A 16,839-nucleotide genomic window follows, 5' to 3' on the forward strand; every position below is an offset into this window, starting at 1 on the left:
GGAGATGCTTGTCAGTGAGTCATATTGAGATTGTTCCAGCAAAGGTAATATAATAGTTCAAGGTCTGCTCTTCTCGTTATTGGCAACGAGCTTCACTCTCAAATACATGTGTGTGTTGCTTAAGTTGGCAGGACATTGAGGAAAGGGAAGAAGTGTTAACTGAGAATGTGGGCGAGCCAGCCTGAGGTTTGTGCGTGCGTGTGTGTGTGTGTGTGTGTGTGTGTGTGTGTGTGTGTGTGTGTGTGTGTGTGTGTGTGTGTGTGTGTGTGTAGGCAGACACTTTCACACATACTTAGTTTTTGCAAACCCGCTTCTCTGCAGAGCGCAGACGTGCACTCACACTGCTGTTTTGTTTCGTATGTTATCAGCTTGGAGCAGTGAGAATGTGTGTGAGCTATGCAGATGAACAGCATACAGCTGAAAAATGTTCTATTCAACCAAAGTCAGGAAAAGAAGAATTTCAAACAAGGACATTTTTTTCTCACTAAGTCAAGGCAAAATACCGCAGAAAGAGCAAAGTCGAACGGAACACAAGCGAGGGTGAAGGGGGCAAAGGCGAAAACACAACATTAGACCTTCAGAATCAGAATTTCATTATTTCCCGATTTAAATGCATTCCTTTGCTGCAAAGAAAAAAAGGCTTCATAAGGTTAAACAAGGCCAAACTGCGTTTTTGTTGGCAAGGCAAGGCTAATGGCTCTGCAAAGCAGGCTCTAAGAAAGAAAACACAGCAAACCGCTCATCAGTTCTACTCAATTCTGTTCTTTTAACATCTATTACAATCCATGAATCCATGAAAGAATTTTTGAGATGAACATTATTGGTGTTATAAATATTCTCTAGTGTCTCAACAGTTTGAGTACAATTGCAATGCAATTTGGCGTAAAAAACACTGAAATCTGAACCATTTCTACAAGATTTGGTACATTTATTATTATAACATTTACTCGAGCATCACTATCTCGCGCTCTCTCACACAGACACACACACACACACAATTTTAGCCCATGCAGAGTGTGCGATTTGACAGCAAGATGTAAACTGACACAAGCACTGTCGGAGGCAGGATGTCATGGAGTCTCCCTCTGTCTCTCTGTCTCTCTCTCTCGCTCTCTCTCTCTCTCTCTCTCTCTCTCTCTCTCTCTCTCTCTCTCAGTAACTTGCAAAATACACGAGCATAATAGAACTTAATTTTGTCCACCCAAGGAGAGAACACAATGGATAAGAACTGCTCAGAGCAGGAAAGTGGCCGTCCTCATGCTGCACAGTCCGCCCTCCGCCCTCCACAGTCCGCCCTCCGCCCTCCACACGCCTCATCATTCCCCACTTTCCTCACTGGACGTAAGCTGCTGTGACAAAGGCTTAATTGGACTGAATGTAATTGCACTGAATTGCATGAAGCCAGGAGGGTCTGTGATCCGCCGCATCTCTGCCGGCTGTGAGTCACAGGCGAGTCACACAGCCGGCAGCCGCAGACAGTCTCTTAGTCTGATGTTGACTCGTTTCTCCTCCGGCTGCGGCTGTCACCTCTCGGCTTTCCCCCCTAGTCGCCGGAGCTCAGATCAGTGGGATATCTGAGGGCCTGTCATTCTGCTCTCCATCACAGCCCGCTCGCTTGCTCCAGGACACAGGTAGCAACGCTGTGCCACCGACTTGAACAACGGGAGATTTATTTTGCTCACGGTGCTGGATGCTGAAAGTACGGCACGGTGGCCTGATGGCTGTATGCCTGGTTTGTGCATTTGTGGCGGCGGGGCGATGATGTGATGATGACACCTGCATACATTGGCGCTGCATTTCGATATGTAACTCCGTCTTTTCAAAACATTGTTCAGAATCTTCCACAGTGATTGAGAAGATATATGTTTTGTTGTAGTTGTTGATTTTGTATATAAGGTACTATTAGATATTCTGAGCCACACTCCATACCAGTTGGTGGCAGTAATACACCAATACGGCGTTCGCCAACCGCTAACAAACTTCAAAAAAACGAAGAAGAACCAGAGTTTGGATCCGTTTGTTTTCTTCTCTATTTCGCCAAATACATCATTGCTAGCCCAAAATCATATATAGCCAAAATCCAGAGGGATTCAGAGGACACAGGCCATGAGGAGGACAGCTGGGTGACCGCTCACCACCAGAGTCTGATGAATCAGATGGCGTTGTAGCTTCTTTTAGCTGTAACTCTTCAAGCCATTTTGGTCAAGGCAAGCTGTGCCTCACTGGTAGGTCAATGAATCAGAGAGCTAGCAGTACCCAGCATCCTCCTCCTATCAGCGATATTACACAGCACAAGCCACATATCATTGCAGGTTTATTAGTTCAGGTAGCCATTAGCGACAAGCGCCGTCTCTCTGTATTAGAGTGACTTCCTGTTCGGGGCAGGGCCAGGGGCAGCCAGCTCACACATGGTTGGACCCGCAGGCTGTGGCGATGGGCTCAGATGATAAGCTCACAGGCCCCATGTTTGAGTCAGAGGTGATGCTGTTCATCCCTGAGTGACATCTGCAGGCGCTTCTACTCCTGGTGGTTTGTTAATGAGCAGAGGCACAAACACACGCACACACACACACACACACAAACAAACGGGAACAGCAGCACATCTGATCTAAGAGAAGTTTGAACAGATAACGCCGTACAGGAAGTCGGATGCAGATGCACTTGATTCAATCAGTCACTACGCTAAGGACATTTTTGGATCTGATAAAATAAATCTAATACTATCTTGTCTTGTTATCTTGTTTACAGGAAGTTGTTCGTTTGATGAGGGATTCACCCAGTGTGATTACCAACAAGACCCGTACGATGACTTCGATTGGACGCACATCAACACCCAGGAAGTGCCGTATGTTTCCCCAGAGCTGCCACAAGGTGAGGCTTGATTTGCAGCTTTGTCATCCGTCCATCCATCCATCCATCCATCCATCCATCCATCCATCCAAATCCATCCATCCATCCATCCATCCATTCATCGCTACCACATCTCCTACAAGAGCGTCACATTTCTTCCTCATATTTCTGTGCTCCTCTCCTCTCCTCTCCTCCCCTCTCCTCTTTAATCAGTTTTTCTTTTCTTTTTTTTGCTCTGTGATGATGATGAAGGGGAAATTAAATCTTTCTGCCTCAGGGCTGAGGGTCTAATTAACAGAATATGAGGTCGTTAATCAAGGGAAGGGAACAGGAAAGGTTGTCTACTTTACAATGTTAAAAGCAAAATGTTGTAGGAATAACCGGCTCTGCAAAGCTAAATTGGCCACTACAGTAGTTTTACCCCAAAGTGGAAATGTTAACTTGTGATGAAATATTGAGACGAAAGTGAACCAGAGCTAAGAATTTGTTCGTTTAACTTTTAACATTTAACTTTAATCTCCTGTCATCTCATCGTTATGTAAGATTATGACTTTGTTACCATGACATTGTAATACCATTATTTATCGCTCATCACGGCAACCCAGACTGGCTGACATTTGGAAATTGCTTCATTTCAACACCAGCTCTTTATGAATTTTACCCTAACAATCACACACACACACACACACACACACACACACACACACACACACACACACACACACACACACACACATACACACACCTACGCCCAGTATTTACTCTTATGAATACCGGTAGAGGAAGGGGGGGCAGAGTTGACAGCAAGAAGAGGTCAAACACCAGCATTGGCATTTGACGTGTTAATGATGTCAGCAGGACGTTGAGTGGGGGCAGATAGGCAGGGGCAGCATGTGGCCGAGTTGTTTACGGAAGGAGTGGTAGAATCGGCGCATGAGGGTTAGATTTCCTGTCTGAAATGCCTTGCCCAGAGACACGTAGATCGTGTCTACTTTTAGAATCGGTAACATCTCAATGAAACATAACCACCGGTGGATGGATGTTGTGATACTCTAATCTGGTAACAGCCTAAACTCGTTGTCTGCCAGAGGACATCACATGATTCAGACCTGTGGCACCTAAACCTTTTGGGCTTTTGACCCAATCACATTGTTGCGCGGGGGGAGAGGGGGGGGGGGGGGGGGGGGGGGGGGGGGCGTGCTCATAGCGATTGCCATTTCAAAGGCCTGTGGAAATGAGTTTATTTTAATGACTTTGCCACTTAAGAAAGGGAGTCCCCCAGGGGCTTTAGAGTGGTTTGGAGAGATTTCCCATTTCAGCCAGAACTCACGCTTTGCTCCTTAAAAAACCCCACATCGGATCGTCCCAGTTGCTAGTCGGCAAGTGAGCTCACGGCAGTGCCGGCCCTGCAGGGATGGTTTGGCAGTTTTTGTAATATGTAATCTCTCCGGGAGTTGATGTTGGCACGAGCCACCATGCCGGAGTCTGGATGCTATTGGCAACGCTCATTGTGCCAGTTGAACATTCATGGACTGGGGCTCTGTGGCTCACTGGACTCCAGCAAATACTCTTGACTCATAATGTTGTCAGCCAGTGCCACTCTAAACCTGTTTTGCATGCCATACCCCATCTCCCAGCCATCCGTCTTGTTTTACTCTGTGTACTATATAATAAGGCAAGAGGAAACAGGGATTTAAAGAGCAGTGGAGCTTGTTTCTTGTCCTGCGGATTCTCTTCTAATGATGGAATAATGATGGATAAAGCATCACAAACTGCAGCCTCTACAATTACTACAGAGTTGAATGAACACCTCTGTGACGCTCAGAAGTTCATTATTATTAGCTCCACAAAGGTTGTCGGGTGATTGCATTAATCAGTTGCATTGCGTTGCGTTGTCAACATGTTGAGCATTTAGGGTTGTTATTAGTGTTATTAAGTTGTCAACAACCACAGAATGATCCTATTGCGTTTTATATACATTTTGCCTCCGACTTGCTGAGGCCTTATTTTCATGCATTTGACAACGTAACTTGAAAGAAGCACGCTGACTGTGAAAGGATCTATCAAATGTTATTCCGACCGCAGTTTGTTTTTGTTTTGCTGTAGAATACGGCTCTTTGTCTACCACATTTCTGTTGTGGTTGTGTGACATATCTGGGTCTTACGGCTGCCACAGGGGTATTTTTAGCCTCATCATTACACTGTGTCGGCACTCTATTGGCGGCCATTTTACAGTTGGCAGTTCAAAGAGCTCTGCCATTTTAGAAACGGGCAGACCAAAGATGTCAGAAACTGACAGCCGTCAAACGTCAGATGCAGCGCCGTCGCAACGCCGCCTGCTTTCTGAGCATGGATGAATGTCAGAATATCATTTCTTCCTCACATTTCGCAATCCTATTTTGGCCTCGGGTTAGGTCAGGGATATCTCAAATATTGTTGACATTGTTTTAGTGACTTAACTGAACTTATCATATGTTGGAAGTTGCGTGTAAAGTTGGATTTCTCTCACCCAGGCCTGATCCATGTGTTGTCATCCCTTTGCAGCGGGGGATGTTGTGATTTGCTGCAGTGCTAAAGGTTATATTCTGCCACGTTTGTTTGTTGTGACACATCTGGGTCTCTGAATGACAGGAGTATTTTTAGCCTACACACCGTCTTGACAGCCATCTTAGAGGCACCATCTTAGTATCACCGCCAAAAATGAAAGAAGAAAGGCTCATCCATTGTGTTCATTTAGTATTTTAGGTGGATTTAGATTATTGTGGGACAGAGAACAGTGAGTGTATTTCTGCTGTGTTTGGCTGTAATCCAGGTCTTTTTAGTGTATTTGGATCTCATTAATGCTATTCACAAATAAGTAAGAATGTTGTAGTGGCAGGCTGCTAAAAAAGAGCTTAGAGAAGAGAGATGAAACTGGCTTTTCAGTAACCAGGGTACAGTATTTGGTTTTGAAGAGCTGGGTGTGTGTGTGTGTGTGTGTGTGTGTGTGTGTGTGTGTGTGGTGGGCAGGAGTTGAAAGCCTGTTCTGCTCTATTCTACAGGGAAAAGTGTTTTTCACAGCGGATTAGCTAAACAATAGCCGCTAATCAGCATGATCCTACCGCCTATTGTATAGAATATATTGTATTTGGTTGAATATGCAAATAGAATTATACAGTAGGGACGGTGTGTTGTGTTTGCCTAACCAGAGTGCAAATTGTATTGTACTGTATTGTAAGGTGAACTAGTTTGTCTGTATTTTTGACGGATGGTGTTGGATAGCAGAGCAGAGATTGAGCAGAGCAGCGAGGATCACTTTTCATCGTATTTCACTGCAGCAACATCTGGTTGAGATCCGATCCGATTACCAGAACATCTGGATGGGCTGACTGACTGTCCTGCTATTAGCATGTCAGCACACCCAGATTATCTATTATTTAGTGCTTTGTTTCCCACTGTCAGTTCCTCTACGCACAAGGTATAATACACTCATTATACCACAGGCATTGCAATGTGGCAGAAGTGCCCTCATCAGATTAAATCTACTCTTAAGGTCTGTGGCCTGTATTCAGTGCATACAAAAGTCATTACCAACGTCCTTCAACTTGATATCTACACATCGTATAGCCTATTCTCTTCTCTTCTCTTCTCTTCTCTTCTCTTCTCTTCTCTTCTCTTCTCTTCTCTTCTCTACTCTTCTCTTCTCTTCTCTTCTCTTCTCTAAGAAACTGCCTCACATTCATAAAATAGAAACAAATGACTGGGTTAGAGGAGAGGGGTGTTGTATGTGTCTTTGGGGGGGGGACTGGCTCTCGCATCTTAAGTCCAAAAGGAACGCTAGGAGACCAGGAAAACACGCAGGCAAAGGAAGAGACATTTTTCCCCCAATGACATCAAACATATTTATTGACTGTGAGAGAAAAAAGGGCAAAGCGGCAAGGAAGGTAGTAGAGAGTGAGGAAGCAGGGGGAGCATACAGTGGGCTCCTGGTCTCTGTCTGCTGCACCGATTTAGATGTTCAGGTCCCAGACCTAATGTTCTGTAGACTGGTGATTCATGATCTACTGTTATGACTTGAAATCACATTGTCCCTACAGACGGGCTGGTTTGTTGTGGCAGCATAGTGTTTTGTGGCTAGTTTAATATGCACTGGCATATGTTGGAGAAGACACATGGTATACTACTTGTAAATCCAACTGTTCCAGAGATATAGAGAGGGAAAGGGGAGGAAAATGAGAGAAGTTAATCTTTTAGGCTGCTAATGATGGCAGGCAGAGTCGTTCCAGGTGAACTGAATGCTGAATTCATCATTAAGGATTAAGGTATTCATTCCTAAGCAATGAGCTCCAAAGAGAGTTGGTGTGTTCATGTAGGTGCACGCAAACAGTTATAGTACTGCTTCAAAGCTTGACAAGATTTAGAGGTTGTGACGATGTAATGAAACAGACTCTATCCAACTTAGCTTTTCACAAGTGTTTTGCCAAATAGTAACGCTGCTTCATCTCTGTGTTTCCAGGTTCCTACATGTATGTGGACGTCTCGCAGTTTGACGTCGGAGAAAAGGCCAGGTTCCAACTCCCGGTCATGAAGGAAAACGATACTCATTGTATCGACTTCAACTATCTCCTCACCAGCCCCGACGGCTCCAGCCCCGGAGCCCTCAATGTCCTGGTGAAGGTACAAACTGATAATTATTCTCTAAACACACATATGAACACAAGATTATTGTATTATGTTTTTGTTTCACCCAATTCTCACCTACTTTGACTACAATATCAAAAATACAGACAATGGTACTGCAGTATTTGCTTTAGAACAATAATAGTAATTTTCTTGTGACAATGACTGTGTTTATGATAATTATTCTGTTATTCTCTGTGGCTGTGCAGGTTAACAAGGGTCCCCTGGCCAACCCTATATGGAACGTGACATCCTACACCGGTAAGAATCAAAGAACCACTTGATTTCCATCTCATCAATTATTCAGATGTTATTGCTATTGTTGTTTACATAATGATATTGTTTGTTAGGTAAAGGCTGGCTGAAAGCAGAGCTCGCTGTATCCACTTTTTGGCCAAATGAATATCAGGTTAGTCCTAATTAGACCTAGTATGTGCCGCCGGTGCGTGTGTTTGTGTGGTGTTTGATACACAGTAGCTGTCTGTGGTTTTGTGAGTTGATTTGATTGATGATTAAGCGTCACAAAGGTAGTATTACTGCAGGGCGTCTGAAATGGATGCATACTGTTCAACGTGTGTGTGTTCATTTCCTTGTCTTCTCTTATCTTTCCTGACTTCGGGTTCAGATTCACTCAGGGGGTCGGTCTCCATACACTTCATTAGCTCGGTCTGGGTGCCGGGTGTTTATTCGACATGGTTTCGACAGATGTGTGCATCGCAGGTTAGCTTGTTTCCGAATGTCCTAGTTGGCACACTCCGACTGATCATGTTAGCACACACAGCCCTGGGACCTTATAATGTTACTGTAAGGCAAAGTGTGAACGCATCCTCCAAATGGCCCATCTGGAGCCCTGTCCCCCTCCGTGACTGGGGAGGAGATCACCAGCATGAAACTCGTGTGTCAACATGTTTTAATTGAACATAATCATCGTGCTTTGCTGAGGCTTATGTTGGTTTTCCAGGCTATAGAACAGGTTATTGGATTTGGGGATATGAAGCTATTTTGTCATGTCTCAACATGTTTGTATGTTAGCACTTTGGCTCTAGTTGTAATGAGACTGGTTTCACCAAGGGAAGACTGCACATGCATAAGCACAAATACACACGGACACGCATGCACACGCAACGCTATTAAGGGAGACCTTGTAATTACAATCTTTGTCTTGATCTCTTTAATATTTTTTTGAAAGCCAGCCTAGCGCTATTTAACATGCCTTTAGTTGACGTGCAAGTTTCTCAATATGTAATTTTATTTATTGTTTATTTAATAGTGCTTTAAGTAGCTGTTGTAAAGCTGCATCATATGCAATACACTCCTCGCACAAACAGGAACATGCAGCCTGCTAATGCATATTCGAGCGAAATGCTACACTGCTACCAAACTAATATACCACCGATTTTTATTCCCCCCCCTTTTGTCCCCCTACATTACCATGGGGTCACATCCTGTAGATTTCCCGATTTGTGGGAGTGGCAAGGATTTGTTGGGGGTTGGTTTCCATTCCTGCCAAAAATGCCTGAATGTCACTTTTCCCCAGTTAACTTTACCTTGAGCATTTGCCGTTTCATATCTGGCCTGCTGCAACAGGCGTGCATAGGAAAGCACACAAAAGGCCAAAAAGGATGACCATGATGATTTAGAGCCATCACAGAAAGAGTCTAAACCCAGCTGACATTTCTCAAATTAGTTTTCCCTCATTTGAGTGGGTTGTAGCTGTGCATTACTCAGATTATTTATTTAGACCTCAAACCGTAACATAAAATGGAAATATATGTCCCTGCCTTGCAGAAATAAATTTAGTGCCCAAGTAAATTCACTGCATGCATCAGAGTGATGCGACTGGTTGACAAGAGGATATACACTTTAATCCATCCCAAACCCTGGAGTGATGACATGTCAGGCCTCAGCCTTCAGCTTTCCTCAGCAAAGAGTTGCTTTACCCCTTTGAGAACTTGTAAACACAAGCTATCAGTATTCCTGCCACACACTGATGAGTCTAGTCACGTGCTTCACACTTGCATGATCAACATACAGCTGCATCTAATGACTGCTATTAGTTAATGCACCAATTACTTTTTGATTAATGTGTTGTACATGAAATGTCAATAGAATTGATCGATGTCCCTCAGAAGGAACAGAACCCAATGTGATAAAATATTTTACATTTTTACATGACGTCTAAAACGCCAACATGATCATTAATATTCTGGTTGATTAATTTTCTGCCAATCGATTCGGCCCTATCAGTCAGCAGGGAATTCAAATTTCGATCAAAAAAATTAATTGACAATCAATACTAATGTGGTTTTATATTAGTGCTGTCTATAATAAAACAAGTGGTAGTTTTAGACATAAAGTATTTACAAAAGGGAGGCTCTGTAGAATAACTTATTTAAAACAATATGGGGTGGCAATGATCTGCACAACAGATAGGCAGGTTGGATGACGAAGGTATTAAAAGTCAACCGATGTCTCTCTGCTGTGCTCCACAGTGAGCTATGACTGAGCGATGGCAGGAGAGAGAGACAAGATAGATTGGTCGGGGAGGGAGATGGAGAGGGGGCGAGTGTGACAAGCAGAGGATGATAAGCTATGGGTAAACAGTTCACGGCAGATTTCCTTTTACAGGTGATGAATGACAACAACTGCTCTCTCCCTCACTCTCTTTCTCCTTCTGTCTCTCTATCCGACGGCTCCCTCCCCTCCTCCTCCTCCTCCTCTGTTCATTACAGTGCTCCTTACTGAGTAAACACTGTTAGAAAACAGAAGGCAAGTGAGAGAAGTGGGGGGGATTGGGGAAGGAGGGATGATATTGAGGAAATAAAGAGTGCAGGGAGTGGAGTGAAGACAGGCAAGAGGAAGATGAGGAGAATAGTCTATTCACATCACTGTGAGACTAGTTAACGAAGTGGGAGCTGGTGAATGGAATCATCTGTAACTGCAGCATAAGCACTCCACTCCAAACCATGTTTACGTAAGAACCAGAGCAATAAAAGAAATGACAGATAGCAAAACACATCTGAAGCACAACTAAGACCACTATGGGCAACAAGACCCAAACTAGGGCTGAACCAATTGCAGAGCAATGGGGTTAGATGCACACGATTAATGTAGTTGATCATTTATAGGAAATGAAACAAATACTGTGAATGTTATCTAGCTATCCCAGCATAGGAAACTTCATGAAACTAAACTGAACCGAGAGGTAAATGCAACATGTAGCAATGTAGTCCCTGATTAGGAGCAAAGCCAATGAACTAAACACAAAGAACAATGGTTGCCCAATTTGGAGGACAAGGAGGAAAGGCAGAGAGAGAGATAATAAAAACACAAATATCTGGAAAATGGACAGGTGCTGACCCTTCCATTTCTGTCCACACTCTGGTGATTTTCCTTCATTTTTTATAATGGCCTAATGTCATTTTTTGTCCACTAAAGGAGATTACTGGGGTCCTTATTTATCCTTCATGGCTTTCTAGTCAGAATCTATAAATTCAGTAGCACTCATGATAATACCAACATTGTTAGAACATTTATCCAGTTGTCTGCCATCTCTCCTAGCTGCTGTACGCTTTTTATGTTGCCTGGCAATTTAGGATCTGTCCATCAACGGCAGCAATTTTGACGAGAAATAGGCATATTTTATTTGGCTTTCACTGCATTCAAAACAACAATCCAGAGCGGCAAATCTGTCATTTGGTAATGTTACTCTGAGAGAGCTGATAATTTGGTAAGTGCTCATACAGAGTTTGTGATGAACAGAGCTTTTTATGGGTCGGGTTATTTGATTTTTCTTATAAGGACGACGGTTCTCAGTATGTGTTAAAGCTGCCCCATCATCGGACTAATGGAGGATATGAAAGGGATGTTATGTGCTATATCTGCTTCTCTAATGCTAGTTATTTACAATTAAAGTATTATTTATAGATGTGATGCTGCACTGATGATGATGATGATGGTGATGGTGATGATGAAGATGAAGATGAAGATGATGATGATGAAGATGATGATGATGATGATGATGATGATGATGATGATGATGATGATGATAACTACTAAATCTCCATCTCTTCTCTTAGGTCATATTTGAGGCGGAGGTTTCGGACAGCAAGGCCGGCTTTATCGCCATAGACGACATTCAGGTGCTCAGCTACCCATGCGGTGAGTCATTAGCATGCCAGCAATTAGTCCTAGTTGGCTGCATGGCGGCTGATAGCTTCGGCCACTAATTAGACTGTACCTAAGATGGTTTCTGTTGCAGCTGAATAGGTAGATAAGTGGGAAGGTGACACAGGGGGGTGAGAATGGAGAGGCGAGGAAGAGAAGGGAGCAGACAGAGGAAATGGAGAGAATAAAGGCGGCGCGAGAAAGAGACAGAGAAGAGGGAGTGAAGGGTGAAGTGGGAAATGAGACAGTATTAGTGCAATCATGGAGAAAGAAGATTCTGACCAGTCAGCAGTCTCTCTCTCTCTCTCTCTCTCTCTCTCTCTCTCTCTCTCTCTCTCTCTCTCTCTCTCTCTCTCTCTCTCTCTTTCACACACACACACACACGCACACACACTGCTTCTCACACACACACAAACACAGACACAGTGAACAGTAGCAGTCTTGTCCTAGTGACAGGAAAGAGACGAGGGCTGCGATCCATTTTAAATTCTTGATACGTTTCAAGCCCCGACTATCCTTCGCCTCAGTGTGTCCTCAATGCCAAACAGAGTCATTACCTGGCACGGCCCGGTTGGTTAAGCTAAGGTGGGTCCTCGTGTAACAACAGAGGAAAGAAAGCAAATGGGTCTGGTCCATCTGTCGTCCGTTGTCACCGTGTGCTGAAATCTTTGCAGGCAATCCCTGCTCTTAATAGATTCTATTGATTACAAGTCATAAAAATGAACAGTCTGCTGCTCAGTATGTGAGGTCCAGTGATCCTGCACGACCCCTTTCACAAGTTGTCAATATGTCACAGAAAGAAATTTACGACTTTATTTCTAAATAGATTTTTACAGGATCTTAAACGCAGAGGATCGGGGACATTTAATCAGAAAGAGAACAGAGATTGACTTTGTAGGAAACAAGTATTTGAAATGGAATTAGTCCGTAGTCTCCACAGTGGAAGCATTCATTCTCACAGCTGCATTGCTGGACACACAGGTTTGTGTGTGGGGGCGTCTGTGTGTCCCCGCATGTGTGTGTGCGTGTACGCCCGTCGATGTGTTTTTGCTTCACCATCGTCGCTGCTATCTATGATTGCAATCACCTCCGCAGCACACACTGTCACAGGCAAACTCAAGCTGCTTCTTTTAGCTCCTTAAAAGGCTCATTTCATATCTTTCCAGGATTTGGAGGTTATGCAAATGATACCGGATGTGACATTGACGTTACCTCCCAGTGGCAGTGCAGCATCGCGCTTTGGTTTTCGTCTGACTGCAGTAAAATCTAATCGTCGTAATAATGGAAATATTCCTTAGGGGGTTACAAACTGTCCTGCTATATATTGTGTGTTTTGTGATAGCCAATCGTATAGCTGCCTCTGGGCTCTGACAACCAATTTTTTACATCCAACAGCCAAATAGAATGAGGCAGAATCATTTCAAAGTACACATACATACACCCCGGCCTCATTAATATTGCCATATTGGTCTAATCTTAACCCTTCATTGTGAACTCATTTCCTGTAGATAAGTCCCCCCATTTTCTGCGTCTCGGAGATGTGGAGGTGAACGCTGGACAAAACGCCACGTTTCAGTGTATTGCCACCGGCCGAGACAGCAACAACAAACTCTGGCTCCAGGTACAGTATACACACACACACACATAAACTCCCAAACAGAACCGAAGCTGTAATTACACATGACTGTAAACACAATGATATACGTTTATACTTTATATAGTATCAGTATAGAAATGCAGAGCTACAATGAGAGACACAGGTACATCTAACAGTGAACTCGCATGCACAGACACATATGCACACACACACTGCAAACCCCCCAGGCTGTGCATTCTAGCAGATAACTTGATTAAGAGTTTAATAGCTGCTGATTTCATTACGGCTCCATTGTAGCCGTGACCTTCAAACCTGCTGTCAGTGAAGCAGAGAGCACAAGCGTGTGGGTACAGGTGCGGGCAAGTCTATGTGCAGGTTACAGGCGGCCATTTGATCTTTCAAGCATCTGATCTCTCTCTCACGCTCTCTTTCTCTCTTTCTCTTCTTTTAGAGGAGAAATGGCGAGGACATTCCAGTGGCGCAGACCAAAAACATCAACCACAGGCGATTCGCTGCCTCCTTCCGCCTTAAAGAAGTCACCAATCAGGATCAAGATCTGTACCGCTGTGTCACCCAGTCAGAACTCGGCTCCGGGGTGTCCAACTTTGCCGGCCTTATTGTCCGAGGTGAGATGGTGTGACAGTGTGTGGACTCTATTGCGTGTCTTCTCTGATTGAATATTAAACATCTGAGCTTTTTTGGAGGTATTTCCCCTGCATTTCAGCTTCAGTAGGGAAGAATCCAGTGGAAATGAAGGCAGAGGACGAGGTGGTTGGGGAAATCGCTTCATATTGTCAGTAACATTAGTAGTTTAGAGAAACAATGGCTCCTTAAAAGTTTTGAGGGTTCATTTAACTCCCATGACCTCGCTGATGTCCCCATTATTTCCTTGACCCGGTCATATATTTTTGCAGAATGAGACGCTGCAATGAGACAATCTCGGGTGCAGCTTTTTGGAATGTCAAATATCTTTCATGCCAAGAACACCATTCACTGCGTATGACTAACACTCTATGGGCTAATGAGGGAGTTTGTGTATGGATGTCTGTGTATATAAGGAGATGTAGTATCCCAGTATTGTCTGTGTGCATGTGCGTGTGTGTGTGGGTGCCTGCCTATTTCTGTCTATGTGCACATGTGCACTGTGTGAGTGTGGAAATTGTGTGCGTGCTCCAGCTGTCATGTGCGGCTGACATGCGGTTAATAAGGTGTCACCAATGTGTGTTTCAGATGGGATGCTTTATTCATTCACATCCAATAGCTTACATATTCATTTCATCTCCCACAGAGAGACAGGGGAGGAGGGCAGACAGAGAGCGAGAGAGAGAGAGACAGAGAGACAGAGAGACAGTGAAAGAGAGGATATGAGAGTGACAGAGAAGAGTGGGGGCCATAGAAGCAAGAATTGGAAATGGTGAAGAAAAGTTAAATGTAAATAGTCAGCTCATTATCCCCAAGAATATCCATATCAGAATCAGAAATATGTCTGAATATGTAAACAGCTGAGCAGAGTCATGTTTATTATTCTGCATAAGTGATGCCAGAGGAGAGAGAAATGAGAAATCAAAGCAAAAAGCGAGAGCCACAGTCGAAGTGCGAATATGGATATTGGCTGCTGTGGCCCAAATAACACAGCCAGTTTAACCATTAAATTGCAAGTGTCACTAATGCTGCCAGGGTTACTGTCAGCACCCCACACTGGAAAACGCCTGGGAGAACGGTCCTGTCTTTGGTCATGAAAAGCTGCTATTTTGGAGGGTCCTTGTTTTCCACAGGCCTTTGCTTTTTGAGTGAGAATGTGCAAGTGGCTCATGATTATTAATCGCAAATCTGCTTTTTGAGCATATGAGAAAACAGAAGGGAGCGACTGGGAATCCTACAAGGAGAGATACGTGCGTCTAAACATGAATACAGACAATCTGCATACATGAGAGTATGGAGATTCAAATTCAGTGGAAATGGATTGAGTCTAACTCAGGCATCAGCTGGCAAACCAGAGCTCCTTTTCCACCCAGCGAAACTGTACTTTTTGAAGTACATTGTAAGTTATGAATATTGATCTGGATTGTGGTTGTTAGAAAGATATTACAATATAAGAACGAGCGCTGCGTGTATGATTGTGGGAAAGAGAATAACCTCATGTTTATTTATCGCAGAAATCAGATGGAGGATGTGAGCCGGGGAGAAATCAAAGGGAATATGTTTATCTCAGTTAAAAAAAAAAAAACCCCGCTTGTGGGAGATGTGAGAGTTCTGCAGGACATTGACAAGTATGAATATGGAGCGATGTTATAGTACTTTAATATTTCTACATTGAATATTTTATCCTGAATATGTATTTGGGGAGGGGAAAAGAAAAGAATAGTTTCTGTTTGAGGCAATGGTAGGAATCAATATAAGAGCAAATCATAGAAATGTGCAGGAACATGAATGTGCTTTATTAAAAACCGCCTGGCACGGTCTCGTCGTAACTCGGATTTCATTTCCAATTCCTGAAAAGTGGTCCGCTGGGCGACGTGAGATTGCCTCGGGACACGGACGCTCATGCCTAGTTTATTGATATTTATAACATGTAGATGATAGAGATGTGCCGTCGTCAGAAGTGGATTTTTTACAGAGACAGAGGTGCATCATGGGAGCAGGAAAGGTGTTACATGGGAACCCTGCACCGGCCCACGAATAATTCTCCCTCTTCGTTGAGCAGAAATAAGAAAATAGAGAGAATATCGGGGCTCAGAGGCTCGAGGATCAATGGGTGCTGAATATTCATTGGTTAGACAGTTAATTTTGAGAGTGAGTATGTGTGTGTGTGCGTGTGTGTGTGTGTGTGTGTGTCACTAGTCGTTTGATCAGATCCGAGCTCTAATAAATCCTTGCCCTCTGGTTTGAACAGTGACAGTGCATCATCACACTATACACGCAAACATCTCCATGCCAGTTTGCATTACACACACAACTCATGGCCTAAAAAGCTCCTGCAATATTACTCTCACACACTCGCAAGCACACACTCACACACACACACAGAGAGACTCAGACGCACACAAATTCACTCTACTTAAGTAACAGTGACAGGTGGAGCTTCAGGCAATAAGGAAAGCCTACCACCGCTATTGTACTGCAGCTGCATACACACTTGCACACGCAGACGCACACTCTTTTTTGTTCTGGAGGTCAGATGTCCTCTAGTGAGTTCCACGGTGTCAGCAGTAGTTTGCTAAACTTGCTAAACTTTATTGACAAGTTTGCTGATGATAAACAACTGTCTCAGTGTTACAGAGCGACGCACGCGCTTCTCCGCTCTGCCGTGATGTTGATTGGTTTTGTTATTTACATTTGACCCAAAAAGAGTGAAATGATGAGATGGCTCGCAAGCGTGATTAATAATGAAAACGATGGTGACAACAATGCTGTCATAAAACACACCGATTTGTTATATTTTTTTGGGTCGTGGGTAGAAACGACACGCGATGGAAGAGAAAACAGAAGGAAAATGAAATCAAAAGGGTGAAGGCGCACCAGCCTTGTTTCCTCTGGAGTCACATAATGACCCACTTCCATTCCTC

The 16,839-nt window shown here is 43.8% G+C and overlaps 1 protein-coding gene across 2 annotated transcripts in view; it reads left to right on the plus strand.

Annotated features, from left to right (window-relative positions):
* ptprk (protein tyrosine phosphatase receptor type K) overlaps positions 1 to 16,839 on the plus strand; it is an 81,776-nt gene that overhangs the window by 29,806 nt on the left and 35,131 nt on the right. For both annotated transcript variants that reach the window (XM_076167041.1, XM_076167047.1), the window contains exons 2-8: positions 2,749 to 2,871; positions 7,346 to 7,506; positions 7,719 to 7,770; positions 7,860 to 7,918; positions 11,589 to 11,670; positions 13,185 to 13,297; positions 13,725 to 13,899. In XM_076167041.1, coding sequence (XP_076023156.1) covers positions 2,749 to 2,871; positions 7,346 to 7,506; positions 7,719 to 7,770; positions 7,860 to 7,918; positions 11,589 to 11,670; positions 13,185 to 13,297; positions 13,725 to 13,899 — 765 coding nt within the window. The remainder of the gene's footprint in view (positions 1 to 2,748; positions 2,872 to 7,345; positions 7,507 to 7,718; positions 7,771 to 7,859; positions 7,919 to 11,588; positions 11,671 to 13,184; positions 13,298 to 13,724; positions 13,900 to 16,839) is intronic.

This window comes from Genypterus blacodes, unplaced genomic scaffold, assembly GCF_046128005.1.
Source record: "Genypterus blacodes isolate CSIRO-AG114 ecotype Tasmania unplaced genomic scaffold, CSIRO-AGI_Gbla_v1 ptg000013l_1, whole genome shotgun sequence".
NCBI lineage: Eukaryota > Metazoa > Chordata > Actinopteri > Ophidiiformes > Ophidiidae > Genypterus > Genypterus blacodes.